Source organism: Lampris incognitus, chromosome 14, assembly GCF_029633865.1.
Source record: "Lampris incognitus isolate fLamInc1 chromosome 14, fLamInc1.hap2, whole genome shotgun sequence".
Lineage (NCBI taxonomy): Eukaryota > Metazoa > Chordata > Actinopteri > Lampriformes > Lampridae > Lampris > Lampris incognitus.
Window position 1 is genome coordinate 17,973,731 of NC_079224.1, and position 19,988 is coordinate 17,993,718.

Sequence of the window (19,988 nt, forward strand, 5' to 3'; positions counted from 1 at the left end):
TTGAAATCTATTTTTTTTGTACCGGCTCCGAACCAAACACCGCTGTCATTGGAGGCTGCGTTGTCTGGCAACCAAGTATCTGACTCCTGATTGGATATGAGCTTGGCCCTCGTCAATTATGCAAATTAGAAAGGGTCAGGTGTTACAGCAGCAGGTAGAATATTCATCTTGTTACTACCTCGAGAGTTTGACCTCCTCGGTGCAGGAGAAGTAAACCCATAAGCGCTCTTTCAGTGTCTCGTTTGTCTGATAGTGGACGTTGCATTTATTAAAAAATAGCAAATATTCTGCGTTTATTAACGCAATAAACTGAAATACAATTAACGAACATTAAGTCCGTTATCCATGAAATAGAGCATCAATTACATTCTATGGGCAGACCAGAGGAACATTCCATGGTAAACATTTATAGACAACATTGAAAGAATTTATGTTATATAGTGTACAGGCAAATCTGTTCAAATACTCTGGACTTTGTTGTACTGGGGTATCATTCAGTCACATAATGTCAACCCCCCTGCCTCCACTTGCAACGACGCCAGTTTTTCTCACACTCCCCTGAGAGGATTGAACTGTCATAGGATTTATCCAAAGCAGCAACAGCGAGAGAAGCAGCAGGAGGCTGGCTCTTCATCAGTCTTGTACCTCCCAGAGTCAGGCTGGTCACTGCACTCCGCTATAAAAGCATGGAGCTGGGACACCGGCAACTTGTCTTGCTGGTGTTGCTAGGGGATGAAGAGTACAAAACACTTAAACTATGTAAATTCAATAGCAAGAATAATATCACAGACATCAAATGCATGTTAAACGTCGTTGTGTCAAATGCAAAACATGCAGGTGGTTTCAACTGAACTACTGATGACATGGGTGCTGGTAATTCAGATGCCAAGCCAACCTTGATGGTCTCATAGGTGTCCGTGATGAGAGCAATGAACAGGCTGAGCACCATGTAGACAAAGAGGGAGATGAAGGAGTAGAGGTAGAGTCTGCTGAAAAGCCACACCATGTAGCTCTTCTCCCTCATCTTTTGAAATGTTGCAAACATGTCGTCCCCATTGACAAGTGAGAAGAGGCACTCTGTCACCTTGTCCAGAGTTCGGAACTGAAATACAATTGTTTTGATGACAACAGCGGAACTACAGTGAAACAGATCCTGTGCCAGAACCTACAAGCAAACTACAAACTGTATGTAATTGTATACTGCATAGAATCTATCAATCACTAATGCACAGACTAGTGAAATAGCATTATGTTGCATTTCACATGGTAGACGTGATTATGATAAGTTTTACATACTTTGGCATGGTAAGGCCCGAGCACGATCCAACCACAGAAACAGTATCCCAGGTAGATCATGGCAGCACAACAGCAAAATCGGATCACATTTGGAAATGCTGCCCTCAATGTTAGTATTAGGATCTAGAAAGCAAACAAGGATTTTTTTTCCTTCAATTTTTATTGGTTGGTGTTTTGTATCACCCAAAAAACAAGTGGTAATTTTGTAGAGGTTCTTACATTATATTTCTTGAAGAAGCCAAGGTAACGAATGACCCCGACCCAGACTAGCATGGTGGCCGTCCCCAGCAAGATACTACAAACATCATAGTTCATCATGTACTGTAAAGGAAATATAAGGTAAAATCAGACAATTGAAGCTTGTAAAATCTGCCAAACATCTCAGAGTGTGGGGCAAAAAGGATTTTTCATTGTCTTTCTTAACTCAGTTGTCCCTGAGATGCCTAAGGAAAACAGATTTCCTCAATAGTGAATGTTAACATATCAAACCTTCGTTTGTATCCCTATTTTGAGGGCCGACCCAGCAATTGTCAGTGTGTCGCTCACAATGATAAGGATGTACCAGCCATTCACGAACTCCATGCGATCTGACCAGGACACGATTTTATTGTAGTACACATGGAAGAATATACTGTACTCCTGAATGAGAGAAATACAAAAGGAATGAGTAGTGACACAAAAATCACAAGAAAATAGTGAGCATCCCGAAAAGGAGGCCAATGCCTCAAATAGCAGTGTAGTTGCAAAAATAGGTAGGTACTCATTTACCCATACTGCAATTAAATAGCTTACTGGTCATTTTTATGTAACGTAGTGTACTTTGCTTGAATTGTGTCATTGACTCCTTGCCCTTTTTATCAACTAATGTTTGTCTGTATGATAATATATTGTAGTGATTTCATATCTATCTATCTATCTATCTATCTATCTATCTATCTATCTATCTATCTATCTATCTATCTATCTATCTATCTATCTATCTATCTATCTATCTATCTATCTATCTATCTATCTATCTATATATACTATAAGAACCCCGCTACAATGTAGCGGTTTGATTATCCACCCATCTAAATCTCCCTCCTCTTCATCCTGCCAGCTAACCGCCTTCCCCCTGCCCCTAAACCCCCCCACTCCAACTCCCTCCCCCCAAATGCTCAGAATCATCTGAAATGCCAAGAAAAGTGGTTTACCCCCCCACTCCAACTCCCTCCCCCCAAATGCTCAGAATCATCTGAAATGCCGAGAAAAGTGGTTTTAAGCCATTTTTAGAAAATGCATATTTTGCATAATTATGCATAATTATTATAATTATATTTTAATTTTCTGCTATTTTTCTGGTCCTCTCTGGAACAATACCTACCACCTCCAAAAAAAAATTAGGATCATAAGTGCATATTTGCAAAAATGCATATATATTTTGCATAATGCCAAAACATTTCTAAGTCCCAGAAATTTTTTTTATATAGGTGAAAAAATCAAAGGTGCTCAGAATCATCCGAAATGCCGAGAAAAGTGGTTTTTAGCCATTTTTAGAAAAATGCATATTTGGCATATTTATGCATAATTATGCATAATTATGCACGTCCATAGGGTTAGTGGTTGTGTCAGGAAGGGCATCCGACGTAAAATTTTGCCAGATCATTATGCGGATTGACAAGTCCGCCATCGGTGTTGTGCCCTCACAGGGTACAGATGGAAACTGTCGATTCCGCTGTGGCGACCCCTGGGAAACAGGGAATAAGCCGAAAGGAGAAGAAGAAGATGCATAATTATGCATAATTTTAATTTTCTGGGATTTTTCCCGTACTCTCTGAGACAATACCTACCACCTCCAAAAATAATTAGGATCATAAATGCTTTAGTTTTCGGTCCCGCTATCTACACTAACTAACACACACACACACTAACACCACACACACACATTCCGAAAATATATGAGTAGATATATGAATGTAGTGGTGATTTCACACATATATATATATTTTTTTTGTGGCTTTCCCCCCCTTTTTCTCCCCAATTGTACCCGTCCAATTACCCCACTCTTCCGAGCCATCCTGGTCACTGCTCCACCCCCTCTGCTGATCCGGAGAGGGCTGCAGACTACCACATGCCTCCTCTGATACATGTGGAGTCGCCAGCCGCTTCTTTTCACCTGACAGTGAGGAGTTTCACCAGGGGGACATAGCGCATGGGAGGATCACGCTATTCCCCCCAGTTCCCCCTACCCCCTGAACAGACACCCTGACTGATCAGAGGAGGCACTAGTGCAGTGACCAGGACACATACCCACATCTGGCTTCCCACCCGCAGACACAGTCAATTGTGCCTGTAGGGACACCCAACCAAGCTGGAGGTAACATGGGGATTTGAACTGGCAATCCCTGTGTTGGTAGGCAACGGAATAGACCACTACGCTACCCGGATGCCCCCATCTTATATAAATTTAATATAATCTTTACTAACCATCTGTATCATGTTCTCAACATTCTGAATGTTGCTGCAAAGTAAATTTATGAGAGAATTAAGTTTGAAACTGAAATGAAACGAGTTCTACATTTCGCACAATGTATTGTATAGAGATAATCATACTACAGAAAGACAATTTTATGTGGATGTTCAGATGGTCTACATGTGGATGAAAACTGAAAATCATTATCTGAGGTGGTAGTTCGTTTGTGTGCATATTTGTGTGTTTATCGTATGCGTGTGCACTATTGAAAACCGAAGCCCCGGCCATTGCCTGAATGGCAGCCTTGTGCCACAATCCTGAAATTCCATCCCAGATAACGATAACCGTACTTTCATTTGCTCTTAACAACTTACAAACTGGAGTTGGATTCCATTAACGACAGATCTTGTGCACAGGATGAGAGAGGTGAAGCAGGCGATGATGACCAGAGAATCACACAGCAGGAGGAGATGGTCATTCTTTCCTGCTATGAGACACCCAAAGCCACATGTTCAAGGTTTGCTACTGCAGTAATGCCACTTTTGGAGCAGCAGATTCACACACTTAAACACATAACATCTGGATACCACGGGTTACGGGATGTTGACAGTATACCCTGACTTAAAAACAGTTAAAGCCGCAGTGAGTATTTGTTTTGTTTTAGTTGATTGGGTGCCTCTGCATGATTGAAAGTAAGCAATTTGAAATTAACTTGTTTGAAGGAGTGTCCGGGTGGCATGGCAGTCAATTCCATTGCCTACCAACACGGGGATCGGCGGTTTGAATCCCCATGTTACTGCCGGCTTGGTCGGGCGTCCCTACAGACAGGCCGTGTCAAGCCGGATGTGGGTATGTGTCCTGCTCGCTGCACTAGCGCCTCTTCTGGTCGGTCGGGGTGCCTGTTCGGGGGGGATAGCGTGATCCTCTCACGTGCTACGTTCCCTTGGTGAAACTCCTCACTGTCAGGTGAAAAGAAGCAGCTGGCGACTCCACATGTATCGGAGGAGGCATGTGGTAGTCTGCAGCCCTCCCCGGATCGGCAGAGGGGGTGGAGCAGCGACCGGGACTGCTCGGAAGAGTGGGGTAATTGGCTGGACACAATTGGGGACAAAAAGGGGGGGGGGCAACTTGTTTGATGATGCAGTACTTACAAGTGCCTGTCACGTTCCAGTCTTTGCACTCGTAAATTCTAACATCATTTTCCACATCAACCTTTATCCTTCCACTATGGGCGCGGTTGTCAAACCTTATCTGTATGGGAACAAGCAAACATTTTTGGTGGAGTTGAACCATAATGCAAGTTTGAACACAATCGACTTCAGGTGGTTATTTTAGCTTGGGGACATTCTATTGTCTACATCATGCTTTAGTCATTGGACAAACAACATATTTTGAATGGCTGGGAGAGTGAGGATGCATGTGTTGGGGTTTCTGACTCAGGCCACCTACCAATATATGGAAGTCATAACAGTCCGGCAGCTCATGGTGACGTACAGTCTGCAGATTGATGGCTTTCAGAACAAGGTAGATGTTCACCGATAGCAGCCTAGTCATACAAACCTTCATTAGTAGGCAGTACTCGCTTAACATAGATGAAACCAGTGTGCTCAGATAAGGTCACCTTTTGAAATCTAGCGAGAAGTTCAGGTGTCTGTCAATATCAAATGACTGCACAGGGTATATGGAAATACAGTCTGTAAAGAGAGAAAAAAACCCATTCACAAGCTGTTCCATTCTACTCTTTACTCTTCATACAGACATATTCCCAGGTTAAGGTTCCTCATTTTGCAAAGTCACAAGTAAATCCACATTGGGATCATTTTCCATCTACACCATGAATCATCTTCCATAAATAACAAAAATCTACTTCAACAATGGGAATACAGTAGAGGTGGTTACAGTGGTGCACTTAGGGCAAACTTTCCATTAGCACCAGTTCAGCTATGGTACATGTACAATGGTAACGTCTGTTCTGGGTAACTGTTCAAAATAACTGGTGGCTTGTTTACTGTAGCATAACAAACTGTATGAGATAACAAACCACGTGTCTGCAAAACAAACTGGAGGCAACACCCCCCCCCCACCCTTCTCCCTATTCGTACATGGCCAATTACCCCACTCTTCCGAGCCGTCCCGGTCTCTGCTCCACCACCTTTGCTGATCCAGGGAGAGCTGCACACTACCACATGCCTCCTCCGATACACGTGGAGTCGCCAGTTGCTTCTTTTCACCTGACAGTGAGGAGTTTTGCCAGGAGGACGTAGCATGTGGGAGGATCACGCTATTCCCCCAGTCCCCCCCCCCCGAACAGGTGCCTGCCCCAACTGATCAGAGGAGGTGCTAGTGCAGCAACCAGGACACATACCCAAATCTGGCTTCCCACCAGCAGACACGGCCAATTGTATCTGTAGGGATGCCCGACTAAGCCAAAGGTAACATAGGGATTTGAACGGGCGATCCCGCTACGCTAGCCGGATGCCCCTGGAGGCAACACACTTGATGGATAAATTTGATGAATGTTGACATGTGTAATTTAGCTCTTTTGTACCTTCTTCGGTTTGTGGATTGATGTTGAAGGTGTCATTGCCGGGGTAGATGCTGCAGTTCCTGTAGCACTTTTGACAGAGAGACAAAGGGGTGTACACCCCGTCAATCCTCTCATATGCATGATTGCCAGCTGTCAGATTTTGGAGATTGATGTACTGAAAAAAAAATAGGCATGAGGAGATAAGTGAAGTGCAATTTTGACTTCTCATCATCGTGCGGCAACAATGAAGAAATGTGCAGTCTGTATGTACGACAATGTGTCTGTCAAGCAAGAATGAACGTATCGAGGCTTGTGGCAAGAAGTCTTGAGAACGTCAACTGATCCAAGTCGAAAATTTGTAATACCCGTTTGATGATGTAGTGGATGTGTTCATAGACATCTGCTTTTGTGTACAGTGCGTATCTCCCCATGGTTTGGTCCTTGTAACCTTTGAGAAACAGATGTCTGAATGTCATCAGATTTTCCTCTTTGAAGGTGACCATCATCTCATTGCTCAGGCCGAAAGAGACTAACTGAGGTAGAAAAAAAACACAGACATGTACATGACACAAAAATAGGTACGTCTCTGAGGTGAGCATTGGGTAGTTTTACAAGATTGTGTCAAATTATCCGTGAGAAAAGAAGTGTAAGTGTAAGTTACCTGTATCGTGATAATCGCAATCTTCAGTATCTGTAACATTAGTTTCCATGGTTTGCGGCCCCTGGCTCTGTGTTTCTCACAGGGATTCATGAAGAAGTACTTGAGCCTCCTCCTGAAGTCCTCCACCACCTGAGACTCGGCACGCTGAGGGGGAGGCTTCCATCTGCAAGGGCCATTCACGGGTCGCTCCTCTTGCCTGGGAGCTACCAGGGCCTCAATGTCCTCCATCCTTAGATCAGGCCTGGGCAATAAGTCAACATGATCATTTCTCGCCTTTCGATGGGTTGACATTCGGATATTGTTGAATCGCGATACGGTTTTGTTATCTAAATTAATGATAACGAAGATGCATTACCCAGGATTTCTCACAAAATGAGGTCTGAAATATAAAAGGGAATATGATCCGAAAAGTAGTTTTGTTTTGATATCATACTTTACACTATCGAAGTCCTTTTTTTTTCTCCCCAATTGTACTTGGCCATTTACCCCACTCTTCCGAGCTGTCCCGGTCGCTGCTGGAGTTAAAAAGGGGATTCGAACTGGCGATCCCTGTGTTGGTAGGCATCAGAATAGACCACTATGCTACCCAGACGCCCTCCTATTGAACAGTTTAATGTGATGAACCTCAGTTGATTTCTTAAATATGTTATTTTTGCATATGGAAGCAGATGTGGTGATACCGATATTGTGTAAAATCCCCTATGATTATTGTGATAACATTTTCCATATGGCCCACCACTTGTTCAGATACAGCGTGTAAATTATGTCAGACATCAGAGTAGAATAGCATAGAATAGAATAGGGTAGAATGGGATACCCTTATGGAATGCAAAAAGCCATTGTCCACTGGATCATATTGTACTTTTAAAGTAAAAACACATTCACATGCAGATGTCCTGGACTGCATTTTAGCACTCAGAAAATATGATTGTAATTTCACTATGTATATATAATCAAGTAAATACTATAATGTACATTTGCATATGTCAGTTTTCATGTAATTTGAGTTCTATGACATCTATCAGACTCATGTTTATTGGCCATGTAGGTTTGCACAAACATGGAATGTGACTCCGGTTTCACAGCCCTCACAGTGTACTTTACATAGAACAACAACACTACAACACAACAATCTCCAGACATATATACGCAAGGGTTGACATATACGGGCGAAATAAGAGGTGATAAAGTGCAACGGTGCAAAGAATATATCAGAGATGCTGAAATAGATGTAAAAGTGAAGTGAACTTCACCATTGCTTCTTTTCATGTGAAAACTACATATACCTCAGAAGTGTTCGCTCGAGGAAGACAGAAAGCGCTCAGTGAAAGAATTTACGTCAATCATTCTGATGTTTATCAAACTGGTTCTCCTGCATATATGGACTACTGACACCTTGTCTTCTCTGTAAGATTTACACGTTATTCAATTAAATTTTACTAAAAGAAAAGTGCAGTCCTGCAGAGAGACAGTTATGTAGCCTCCCATATCATGTCATTATAGCCCCCTTTGTAAATTCATTATAACTAAACTGACTCTCTAGTAACAGCTGTAATGGCAGTACAACAGTGGGGCGACATTGGTTTAAAATTCCACAGCTAAACTTCCTGTTAAACACTTCAAAATGTGTAGTCCTTGGTCAAATTGTTCCTCTCAAATCTGCTCACAACAAAACCACTCTAACAACAATACATAAAGCTACAAGTATCGATATGTTATGGTGTTGTTGTTTCCCCCTTATCACAAATAACGCCACATTTAACCTGGATTTTTTTTTCACGTTGGAATTTGAAATACATGGAGCAAGACTACAAAGTACTGGGAAGATATAAACGAATTAAAAAGGAGTTACCTGTCAACGAGGGGCTCTCACCAGGGTTGTGTGTTGCCGCTGTTGGAGCTGATATGAGTCTGCAGAGCTGCTGCACCCTCTGCACATCAGCCAGGCCAGTCACACCACCCATCACCACCGTCCGCCCTGCCCGTCATCGTCCGCTTTCTCACTGTTTCCAAAACAAAAGTTCCTGAATGAGTTTGACATAGCTCCCATTTTCATGTCAGACAAGAGATATGACACAAAGGGAAGAAAACAGGCTTCTGAGGCGTGAGACGGATTTCATCATGACCTGATCCAAACAAATACTGTTTAGCAGAAGCCTTTAAAAGAAAATCAGGTTCCGTTTTTTTTTTTTAACAGATGTTACTTGAAAATGAACAGGTTCAGAGTTTGGGTACGCTTTATAGCCTCAGAGATGGTGCAAAAAAATGTGAATCTTTGAAGTCAGTGGTGTTTGAGTGGTGTTGTATCTCCTAAAAGGATGAGATTAAACCAGTCATATACAACGTAAACTAAGCCATGTTTCTGTAGGAAAGGAAATGACACACATTTTGCGCCAAATTATATTTATGGCAATCCGACACAACACAATAAGTCACATGAAAAAAAAAATCACGAGTTGCATTAGTTTAAAATCATTGTGGGATGTAATTATGGACTGTTATGTTTCTGAACATGACCACAGAATGCAAAAAAAGAAAAAAAAGAACGTACAATAGTTTGTATCCTGCAATATGATTTCCTATCCAGAAATCTGTAGTGATCAACTGTAAAGAAACTCTATGTTGACTTAATGCTGTTTAAATCCAACTGGAAAACGTTGTCTAGTTATATTGATCAGGTCAATGGCAACTGTGTGGCTGCATCAGCCTGGCTCATTAAAGCTGTTCACTTAAACAACTTATTCCAGTGTTAACTACACATATTTATTTCCCTCAAAGCACATAGCTGTCAGGTTTTTGCACAGTTTCTTACAGAGACGTGTTTTCAAAAAACAGAGAGCACGAGCAGCAAACATGAGAAACAATGAGTCAAAATTGGTTGACTCACTACAGCATGTATGTACTACCACATTTATTTATGAGAAAATGTAAATGTATACTTAGATTCGCTGTACAAAACTTAAAAAAAATTACTGACTGGTACAGTGGAAATATACAATGAGTAATACAGTCATCGTTTAACCATAACCCAGATATTCTAACAGCTTTGATAATGTCATGTGTATCATAAGGCAGGAAAGAGAGAAAGAGCGAGAGAAAGAAAGAGAAACACACAGAGACAGAGAGAAATTAAATCATCACTGTCAGAAGTGTAACCGTATATCTGTGCATACACGACTATGAACGAGATTCAAACTATGAGACAATCAGTTGACTTGAGCAACACAAGAGAACATAGAGAGCAAGAGTGAGTGAGAGAGAGAGAGGGGGGGTGTTGGTGTGGTTATGACTCAAGGTTCCTTTGCATATTGCTCTTGTCTGTATGAAAGGGCGCTCATTGAGATTTTGGGGCTGTAAATGAATAGTTAGCCCTCTGTGATGTTGGGGTGAGAGATCGCGATCGGAGGGGCTGGAAATTAGGGTCCCCTCCGCTGCTAGAATGCTCCAGCTGCCCGTGCACTCCGGCATCTGCATTGGCGGAGGATTCCTCCAGCAGCTCCTCTGGCAGCGGAGGCGCTCCTGGATCTCCGGGCCGGGGAAGGGTGGAAGAGCTTGTGGAAGAAGACATAACCACACTTTCCCCACCCATTGAGGTCATATCTGCCCCCTTCTTTAAAGACAGCAGGCTCAGTGACCCCAACATGTCTGAAGTCGTGGTACTCCCTTCCCCGTCCGGGTGGCAGAGCATGGTGGATTCATTTGAAAGTGTCCTGGAGAGATCGCTGGTCAGTCCCAAAGTGCTTTGGTCAGACGAGGAAGTGGAAGCTCCTGCAGTGGAGAGACAAAGGTAGGGTAGATATAGAAAGTAGGAAGGACAGACCAATGCCATAAATCTGAATCATTAGGTATATGAAACGGATTTGTAATAAATAGTCAAAGTTTCAAGAATGTCTCAACAAAAGGCTCCACTTGGTTAAACATTTCAGATTTCATCATGACTCGGACCATTCACCTTTGTGAGACTCCATCTTCTCGTTTTTGGCCCTTTGCACCTCGTCCGTGATCTTGGCAATGAGGAAGTTTTGGGAGCGGGACAGCTGGATGGACTCAATCAGAGCATCCAGACCGTGCGGGTTTTCCGCCAGAATGTCTAGCAGCATTCCCGCCCTTTTGGTCTGCGTGGTCCGGCAGCTGATTTCCTCGGCATCGTCCCGCGTCAGGATCCTGCGGGACCGCAGGAAGTCAAAGTGGCGTTCAGCCCTGATCTTGTCACAGAGGTAGGGCCGCAATCTGGTCAGCACCTGAAGGGGCACAGCCAATGGTGATACATAGGTGAGGACAGCTTTGGGTTTACATGTCAGTTCCATGACATTATTAGGGTGAACATACTTCATTGTAAAGTTAAGTGATCTCTATTTGGAGGTGGCAAGTGAGTTGTCTCATGTTGCAAGCAGGTCAAACACAATGCTTGGGGTGTTAAAGGTTATAAAGCACTTATTACAAAAAGGAAGATTAAATCAGAGTAATCCCAAATGTGCATCTTAACTGACATATACTCAAGACAAATAAGTATTACTCTCAAATCAAAGATGGGGACGGGTGTGTGTAGAACCTGATGGGGTCAAAGGGAGGGTGTGGTGGGGGTATTTCCCGCAGCAACGGACTCTCTAGGCTAGGATGATGCACACGGTGTGGGCATATACAACTAGCTAGTTTCATTTCTGTATTTGCTACACTATTTTTTATTTCACACAAAGTCAATTTATCCGAATTTTCACGTACTTACGTCTTTCTTAATCTCTGCCATTTCATCCTCTGTGAGATGAGGGACGTCCATGCTACTCAGCCTCTTGAGTGAACAATTCAGGTGTTTCGGGCAATGAGCGGAGATTTACCCAGATTACTATTTGAAATTGCTATTTGAATGGAAACAAAGGCGCCTAAGCAAACGAAACACGGGCTATTCACACTGATAGGTGCGCCTCGACATTATTTATCCTTAAAGGCGGTTTAACCACTCGTCTTCAAACTTTTTCCGTGCCCGTCTCACCGAAAAAAACGCTGACGGACTTCCTGATACGACGCACGTTCGTTCACGTAGAGACGCTGTAAACGAGGCTCCTCGCTCACCGGGAGCGGCGACACCTGCGCCGCTAGATTTGGTATCCCCCGAAGAATACGTATCCCTTGATATCCGTGCCGCCGGCGAGAACGCCCCTTCATTCACATAAAACGGGGCCTCGATTATAACGTTTCCGTGTCACAACAGGAAATGGAGAGAAAAAAAACCAAGAAAAACGGCAAAATGTAGATTATTTAAATTGATTTTATTTACTATTCTTTACATTAGCAACACCGTTTTACAAACAAAGTAGCTGCTGTTCGCCGGGTGTGCTTTGTTTGCAGAACCGTGTTGATCATCTAAATATAAAAAAAATAAAAAAGGTCCACGACGCCACCTATATACGTATGTGGGGAATTTATTCAAATTCCGGCAACAAATCTGATGCAGTGACCAACAAGCAGCAAGTCTGGGAGCCTTCTCGTGAATTCAGCCCAAGTATCCATCCTACACCCTCCTCACACCGATTATTTAAAGTTCGTGTCATGACACAGGTGAAATCGTGTTCCCAAGACCCCCATTGGATGGAGCTGTTTAACCCCACTGACAGGCTGCTGTCAAAGTCAACGCAACGATACCGTTCCCTGTTGTTGCTGAACGTATATATTAGTGCTGTTTCTGAGGTTTATGTTGCACTTATGTTCAACTTTCACATGCAAAAAAAAAATGTTGTCTAACATTTTGTTGTTGTTGTTGTTTTGATGCAACAACAGGTCCTGCGACTGGCATCATTTTCAAATGTCTGTCTCGCTGTGTTAGAGGACTCCTGATAAAAAAAAGAAAGGAAAAAAAATCATGATCATGCATGTTACAAGAAGGAAGAACATACAGTTCCTCATGCAGTTACACACTCACTACACCGTGGCAAAGAGGAACAAGTTAACTTTGCATTAAACACGTAAAAAAAAAACTAGCATCACGGTGTCTACATTTTCACTTCCCTCTGCACCGTGATGCTCCGAGACGTCATTGAGGGCAGATCTGCTTGATGGGATTGCTGACAGAACTGTTTTGTTGTTTCCTGAAATGCAGCGTGAGAAAGAAAATGGGCAACAGCGTCTGTTCAGATGAAGTGGGCCATAACGTCCTGTAGCCCTGAAGTTGCTCCCTCAGTGACTATCTGACGGGGAGCACGCCTCCACACACGTTCAATAAACCAAGGGGCCTTCTTCAAACTGGATCATCGGAGGAAGGGTGGTGGGTGTTGGGTGGTGGGGGGCACAGGGATTAGTCAGTGCAGTAACACAACCATAATGCAGAGTCAGAGGAGCAAATTTCAGACGCAAACAATGTGTACCTCCTTCCGAGTGGCCCCTGCGGGGGAAGAGCCACAGAGTAAGGAAAACTCATTTATAGCGATGATGCGAGGAAGCTGGATTTGTAATCATGTCTGCAAAGCCTCTGCAGACATTCCGGTATGCAGTACAGCAACGTATGACCGGCTGTCACGAAACACCCGACATGAGCTAGGGTATTGGTCCTTTGACTGAACACAGAGCAATGCTGTAATTACTTAGCAATCTCCAAGAGTGCGGCAAATGTTGCTCACGCTGAACACAACACCGGGACTTTTCAATCAAGCTGCAATTTCTTCTCAGCGGGTCAAAGTGGGGAATCATCCGTGGCAGTAGTAGGTAAGCGGGGAAGTGACTGCTGGAGAATATGACAGGCTAATGCTGATGAAAGCCTTGTCTCGCTGACAGCAGAATTCCCAGACGGGGGTAATAATACGTGTTGCATAACAAACCTTACGGGTCTGTAAATGGAAGGGTGGAGGGATCGTAGTAACGTTGTCTGGACATTGCAACTTAACAACAGAAAATGCTCCAAATAACCTCTATAGTTCTCTTAATACAGCTAAAGAGGCCGTCCATATTGAATCAGTTTGTCTTTGCAATGAACAACGCGGTCAAAACTCAGTGCAACATGGACACTCGTGGTAAACGGACTGCATTTATATAATACTTCTCGAGTCTACCGACCACTCAAAGCGCTTTACGGTGTACGCCTCACATTCACCCATTCACACACACATTCATACACTGATGGCGGAGGCTGCCATACAAGGCACCAACCTGCTCATTAGGAGCAGTCAGGGGTTCAGTGTCTTGCTCAAGGACACTTTGACACGCTCTCTGGAGGAGCCGGGGTTCGAACCGGTGACCTTCCGATTACTAGATGACCCACTCCACCTCCTGAGCCATGCCTCCCCATGCATACTTGATATATACTCTGGTCAAACTTGTGATTTAAAAATTTTTTTTTGATATACTTCATTAATCCCTGTGGGGAAATTCATGCTCTGCATTTAACCCATCCTAGCTGTGTGGCTAGGAGCAGGGGGCAGCTGCAGTGCCTGGGGACCAACCCCAGCTCTTTCCTGTTGCCTTGCTCAGGGGCACAGACAGGAGTATAAACCCTAACACACATGTATTTTTGATGGTGGGGGAAACCCACTGCAGACACGGGGAGAACTCCACCCAGACGACGACCTGGGATGACGCCCAAGGATGGACAACCCTGGGATTCGAACCCTTGCTGTGAGGCAACAGTGCGCCACTGTACTCCCCTGTGTGTGTGTGTGTGTGTGTGTGTGTGTGTGTGTGTGTGTGTGTGTGTGTGTGTGTGTGTATTTGTGTCTATACATACTTCTGTTTTTCTATCACAGTCATACATAGCTTCTTGGTACAGCCAGTTACACTCCCTATTTCTGACGTTCCTCCTTTTTCCAGTTTCCTTCTCGATCCCAAACATCTCATGTCAGAGGCCGATACTTCTGTCATCGGGTTGCCGTCTCACATTTAACGTGGGCTATCTGAGCTTTGACCAAGTCAAATTCCGCGTAAAGTGACACGGCCGATAAAACCGGACTCTGGTTTTGCAGCTGAACGTACCCCCTACATTAGGCCACTACGTCGGGTTCGCAGCAGGGTGGTACAGCGGGAACAGAGGGCCGTCGTTCATCCTTCAAGTCCTGGTCCGAGTCATTCGACCGAGTCAAGCCTCTTACCTGACACGGCTCTGTAAATTCCTTGCATTGTGTGCGGCTTTGAGGGAAACCACTCGAGACCGCAAACGTCAGCAATTTCCAGGCGACGGCCGCTGGATGTTGATGTGTTGAGCTCATGCCATATGCTGTTTGTCTGCCGGAGCTGGCACCGGTTTCAATGGCTCTTTTACTGTCACTCAAGACGACGCGAGGGGGTTCTGTGCCAGCCTGCCTTCCTCGGCCTTTTGTTCTCGCAAGTCATAATGAGAGGAAAAGATTTTTTTTTCTTCCCAGATAATTGACATAGCTGGTAGATGTGGGCATTGATAAAGGCTTTATTCGCCCCATGTGGCCCTCCCAAGGATACAGTGTTCATCCTGTAAATGGAAACATTACGTCAGGCTCGGCCCAGCCTTTCTGGGACCTCCGTTGTGTTTCCTCCCGTTCAAGACACGCTCACCCGGCGTGAAGAAGAAAAAAAAAGAAGGCCCAAATGTTCCTTTAGGGGGCTTGTCTTTTTTCGAGATATCGGCGCTAAATGAACCCTTGGTCCATCCACAGCCCACTAGACGACTGGCAGGAATCACAAATAAGACGGTGGAATTTTAGCCCTCATAGGTTTTAATTATAACTCCACACGCCGCAAAGGGAAACACCAGCCTCATCTATAAAACCACCTCCGGCGGCTCCAACACCGACCACAGACAATGTGCACCAGTCTAAACACCGTTTCACACTCATCCAAGGAAGACATCCAGCTGGTTATAAAATATATGTACCTTTTCTTTCAATATTTACACCTGAGCTTGTGGTGGCCTGATGTGGATTCCCCTTACGGGACGTCTCACACATGCACAAGGGGGATGAAATCCATAAGTCGTGGATCCACAGGGTCTACTTTTATTGACTTTATCAAGTTTCGTTTAAATTTTCTGATGGTTATCTCTGTAGCACAAGTGTGCTTTGTGCCAATGATAATATCGCTAACGATAAGAGTACTTTTCTCCAGCATCAAGTTTTGGAGGAGAGAGAACAGCGTGGGATAGAGAGCTCCAGCCATTACAGAAGAATGTGTCGCTGTCACAGGGAAAAAAAGAAGTTCCTCATTATTGGTCCATGTAAACACCAGCAAACCCACAGAAAATGAAAATGAAATGAGACGAGGCTCTTGGAAGAACACGAGCTGGACGAGGAAGTTCTCCGCTCACCGAGGAGCGGTGGTGTGTGTGGGGGGGCGGTGTAAGTGGGGGTGAGGGGGGGGTCGTCTTATGGGAGGATGCATCATTCCTCGAATAGTTTTGGGACACCTCGTCAGCTCGCGCATACGTCAGACCCGTTTCGGGTGTATAAAACGAGATGGAGCACCCGAGACCGAACAGACGGGCTAACCGGCCGTTCAAACAAGCACACGTCACTCGTAACTTGTCTCACGAGGAGGTTTCTCTCCTCTTCTTTTTCACCCGGTGCAGCATCAGCTCGTGAAAATGCGGACAGCCTCTCTTATTGTTCTTCTTGGGGGGATTTTAGAGCTGGTAAGGCAAAAATTCGTCGTGCATTACTGTTTGTGTTGATAAAAGCATGCATTTGATTAAAAAAAGTCTCAATTCCCTGTTTTGTGTTTTTTTTCTTCTGCAGGTTTTGGCACGGTGTCCCCAGGAGTGCCGGTGTCCCAGCGAGGCTCCCAGATGTGTGCCTGGGGTCAGCCTCGTCCCGGACGGCTGCGGCTGCTGCAGAGTTTGTGCGCGACAGCTCAACGAGGACTGCAGCAAGACCGAGCCGTGCGACCACGCCAAGGGGCTGGAGTGCAACTTCGGAGCTGGATATGGCACAGCTAAGGGCATCTGTCGAGGTACAGGAGGAAAAAAAAATGCATCTTTGAATCCTCACTTCAGTTAAATTAAAAAAAAAAGAAATGAATCGAAGGACCTCTGAAGTTCAGTTCAGTGCAGTCGAGTTAAGTTCTTTTTAAAATCTCCCTTAAAAGTTGCACCACCCCCCCCCTCTGCTCCTTGTCATGCACGCATCCTTGAGCTGATTTCGAGCTATAGAAAATAACTTCGTGCCTCCGTTATTTCAACCCTAACCCTCCCCCCCCCCCCCCCCCCAAACAGCCAAATCGGATGGAAGAACTTGCGAGTACAACAACAAGATCTACCAGAACGGGGAGAGCTTCCGGCCAAACTGCAAACACCAGTGCACTTGCATGGACGGCGGCGTTGGATGCGTCTCCCTGTGCCAGCACGAGGTGACGCTGCCCAAACAGGGCTGCGCCAAGCCCAGGCTGCTCAAGGTGCCCGGCCGCTGCTGCGATCAGCTGGTGTGTCTGAAAGAAAGCAAGGCGGGCAGCTCTCAAGCCGAGAAGAGCAGCCAGCAGCAGCAGCACAGGGGCGTCAGCCAGTCTGAGGACTACCTCACCAACGAGAACGAACTGCTTCCCATGGGGGGCAGCGCACCGATCAGGTCTTTACCCGGTGAGCACTTCTTCAAGGCACGCGCTCGGCCCGTGCACTGCTGAACTGCGTTTACCACATGTCATTTTTTGGGAGTAACTAAACCCTAGAGCATTGTAATGAGTTAGCTGACATCTACAGGTTCAAAAGTCATGTAAAGGTTCAAAACATGGCAGGCTGGTTTTGGTACTGTGTGATGTAAGCACGAGACTCCTTATTTGTACACCCCCCCCCGGGGGTTAACAGTAGCTTAAGATAAAGGTTAAGGTCAGGGTGGGTGTTAAAATGAAGAATGATAAGGTCAGAGATTGTTAAAGTGGCGCCATCTGGGGTGAAGTGGCATAAGCATAGCAGGATAAACACAGATGCAGCTAATAACTGATAACTCCTCTGTTTGATTTTGGTGTGCCGGCACCTATCATCAGCACTGACAGACAGAATTACAACTGACACAATTGTCAATACTACTGTCAGAGCTGGTTCTTTGGTACACCTATATCCGACAAAGACATTATTAATGTTGTTCTCTGCAACTGTGTTTATCCTGCTATGCTAGCATCCAAGTAACAAGACTGGCCTGCTATGTTTTTACCCTTTACACGGTTTTTTACCTCTAGATATCAGCAAACTCACTAAAATGACCAAGGATTTAGGTGCTCTTTAACTCTGGGTAAATACGTAATGTAATCTATTAAAAAAAATCAATGACAGGAAAATATATGTGAAAGTAGCAAAGCTTGGGATTATGACATTGAAGAGTATTTGATTTAGTCTCGCCTAAATTTGCAGCGGAAAACATTTGCCTTTTGATTCGTCCTTTCCCTGTGTCATAACCTTTCCCCTTTTTACCATCACAGCTTTCGTGAGGGAGCCAGCAAGCCACATGTCTTCCAGAGGAAGGATGTGTGTGCTTCAAACCACTGCTTGGTCCCCCTGCTCCAAGTCCTGTGGTACTGGATTGTCCACAAGGCGGTCCAACCGCAACGGCCAATGTAAACTAATGAAGGAGACCCGGATCTGTGAAGTCCGTCCATGCACTCGTGTGACTTTCACCAGCTCCAAGGTAGGTTCCAGCATCTTCTGTGCTGTTGTTGAATTTGTACGGTTCCTCATAAAAACAAGTATGCTTTGTCTCCTACCCTGGTCTCCTCCATTCGGTATGATCATACTGGGGAATTTTAACACGTTTATCATAGTTCCTGTCCTGCTTTTGTCAACAGAGGGGTCAGCAGTGCAAAGGCATTGAGAAAGCCAGCCACCCTGTTAAGCTGTCCCACGCAGGCTGCCATAGCCTGAAGAAGTTTCGGCCCAGGTACTGTGGAGCCTGTGCAGACGGGCGCTGCTGCAGCCCTCACCAGACCCGGACGGTGCCGGTCCGCTTCCGATGCGAGGACGGCGAGACATTCAACAAGAACGTGATGATGATCCAGTCTTGCAAGTGTGACCTCAGCTGCCCCCACACCAACAACGAGCTCCTGCCTTCCATAGACCCTTACATGACGTCCACAAACAGGGGCGCAAAGAAAACTCTGACATGAGCTTGAAGTCGAGCGTGAAGAAGTCGAGAGAATTAGTTTTAAGTGAAAGAGGAGAGGTATGCTCAGAAATGAGGAGGGGTATGCTCAGAAATGTTGAATGATATGGACTAACATGCACTGTCAGACTGTGGCCATCTGTAAGATGAGTTCAGTGATATTTATCATTAGTGAATGTGCTTCACATTGGAGCCTCGTGGTTTGCTTCATTAGTGAAGCTATTGTTAAATTGTAATAATTCAAACGAACCAATTCTCAGAAGCAAACATACTATGCATATGTTGCATATTATGCACGTGTTTTGAAGTTTGTGCTTCTAGTATCACCACTTCATCCAGTTAACATGGTAATAAAGACACGCAGCTATATTATTGTAGCTGCCAAACATGTCAGTGTTTCCATACTTCCTCATTTTGTTATTTATGAAACTGTTTTAATACCGTTTATCACACTGTATGCAGTATTAATAAATATTTCATTATGTGTCATTGCTGCCCAAGTTACGTCTCAACACAAGAAACCAATAACCAATAGAGGGATCAGAATATATATATATATATGTATATATATAGTCAGGCGAATTGGCCATACTAGGTATGAATGTGTGTGTGTGTGTGTGTGTGTGTGTGTGTGTGTGTGTGTGTGTGTGGGCCCTGTGATGGCCTGGTGGCCTGTCCAGGGTGTCTCCCCGCCTGCCGCCCAATGACTGCTGGGATAGGCTCCAGCATCCCCGCGACCTTGAGAGCAGGATAAGCGGTTCAGATAATGGATGGATATATATATATATATATATATATATAGCTTTTTAGTTTGTCATATATAGCATACTATATATTTATACTATATATGTTATATACACTACCGTTCAAAAGTTTGGGATCACCCAAACAATTTTGTGTTTTCCATGAAAAGTCACACTTATTCACCACCATATGTTGTGAAATGAATAGAAAATAGAATCAAGACATTGACAAGGTTAGAAATAATGATTTGTATTTGAAATAAGATTTTTTTTA

At 44.5% G+C, this 19,988-nt stretch overlaps 3 protein-coding genes across 4 annotated transcripts; 1 reads left to right on the forward strand and 2 right to left on the reverse strand.

Moving 5' to 3' along the window:
• Nucleotides 1–250: 250 nt before the first annotated feature.
• Nucleotides 251–9,034, reverse strand: LOC130123549 (mucolipin-3-like). The gene is made up of 13 exons (XM_056292749.1): nucleotides 8,789–9,034; nucleotides 6,937–7,177; nucleotides 6,641–6,808; nucleotides 6,297–6,450; nucleotides 5,370–5,442; nucleotides 5,198–5,294; nucleotides 4,900–4,999; nucleotides 4,123–4,235; nucleotides 1,786–1,935; nucleotides 1,516–1,617; nucleotides 1,297–1,419; nucleotides 896–1,102; nucleotides 251–725 (listed from the first exon to the last, which is right to left on the reverse strand). The coding sequence occupies exons 2-13, from the start codon at nucleotides 7,162–7,164 to the stop codon at nucleotides 585–587; spliced, it is 1,656 nt and encodes a 551-aa protein (XP_056148724.1). The 5' UTR covers nucleotides 7,165–7,177; nucleotides 8,789–9,034; the 3' UTR covers nucleotides 251–584.
• A 322-nt stretch (nucleotides 9,035–9,356) lies between these two features.
• bcl10 (BCL10 immune signaling adaptor) lies at nucleotides 9,357–11,944 on the reverse strand. 2 transcript variants are annotated; one of them, XM_056292747.1, is made up of 3 exons: nucleotides 11,663–11,944; nucleotides 10,889–11,100; nucleotides 9,357–10,704 (listed from the first exon to the last, which is right to left on the reverse strand). In XM_056292747.1, the coding sequence occupies exons 1-3, from the start codon at nucleotides 11,686–11,688 to the stop codon at nucleotides 10,271–10,273; spliced, it is 672 nt and encodes a 223-aa protein (XP_056148722.1). In that variant the 5' UTR covers nucleotides 11,689–11,944; the 3' UTR covers nucleotides 9,357–10,270. The 2 variants fall into 2 exon arrangements, with proteins under 2 accessions (XP_056148722.1, XP_056148721.1); XM_056292746.1 differs by having other exon boundaries at nucleotides 10,889–11,177.
• A 4,436-nt stretch (nucleotides 11,945–16,380) lies between these two features.
• Nucleotides 16,381–19,418, forward strand: LOC130123547 (CCN family member 1-like). Its single transcript, XM_056292745.1, has 5 exons — nucleotides 16,381–16,519; nucleotides 16,623–16,836; nucleotides 17,099–17,458; nucleotides 18,295–18,500; nucleotides 18,658–19,418. The coding sequence occupies exons 1-5, from the start codon at nucleotides 16,472–16,474 to the stop codon at nucleotides 18,973–18,975; spliced, it is 1,146 nt and encodes a 381-aa protein (XP_056148720.1). The 5' UTR covers nucleotides 16,381–16,471; the 3' UTR covers nucleotides 18,976–19,418.
• The last annotated feature ends 570 nt before the right edge of the window (nucleotides 19,419–19,988 follow it).

What these genes read in the sequence shown, in the direction of transcription:
- LOC130123547 (XM_056292745.1), top strand. Translation starts at nt 16,472, where the DNA reads ATGCGGACAGCCTCTCTTATTGTTCTTCTTGGGGGGATTTTAGAGCTG. An exon ending in ACCGATCAGGTCTTTACCCG is followed by an intron (nt 17,459 to 18,294) that starts GTGAGCACTTCT and finishes TTACCATCACAG; the next exon opens with CTTTCGTGAGGGAGCCAGCA. An exon ending in TGACTTTCACCAGCTCCAAG is followed by an intron (nt 18,501 to 18,657) that starts GTAGGTTCCAGC and finishes TTTTGTCAACAG; the next exon opens with AGGGGTCAGCAGTGCAAAGG.
- LOC130123549 (XM_056292749.1), bottom strand. Translation starts at nt 7,164, where the DNA reads ATGGAGGACATTGAGGCCCTGGTAGCTCCCAGGCAAGAGGAGCGACCC. An exon ending in CAATCCACAAACCGAAGAAG is followed by an intron (nt 5,443 to 6,296) that starts GTACAAAAGAGC and finishes CTCTCTTTACAG; the next exon opens with ACTGTATTTCCATATACCCT. An exon ending in TTCTCGCTAGATTTCAAAAG is followed by an intron (nt 5,295 to 5,369) that starts GTGACCTTATCT and finishes TTGTATGACTAG; the next exon opens with GCTGCTATCGGTGAACATCT.
- bcl10 (XM_056292746.1), bottom strand. Translation starts at nt 11,713, where the DNA reads ATGGACGTCCCTCATCTCACAGAGGATGAAATGGCAGAGATTAAGAAA. An exon ending in TGGCAGAGATTAAGAAAGAC is followed by an intron (nt 11,178 to 11,662) that starts GTAAGTACGTGA and finishes GTGCCCCTTCAG; the next exon opens with GTGCTGACCAGATTGCGGCC. An exon ending in GAAGATGGAGTCTCACAAAG is followed by an intron (nt 10,705 to 10,888) that starts GTGAATGGTCCG and finishes TCTCCACTGCAG; the next exon opens with GAGCTTCCACTTCCTCGTCT.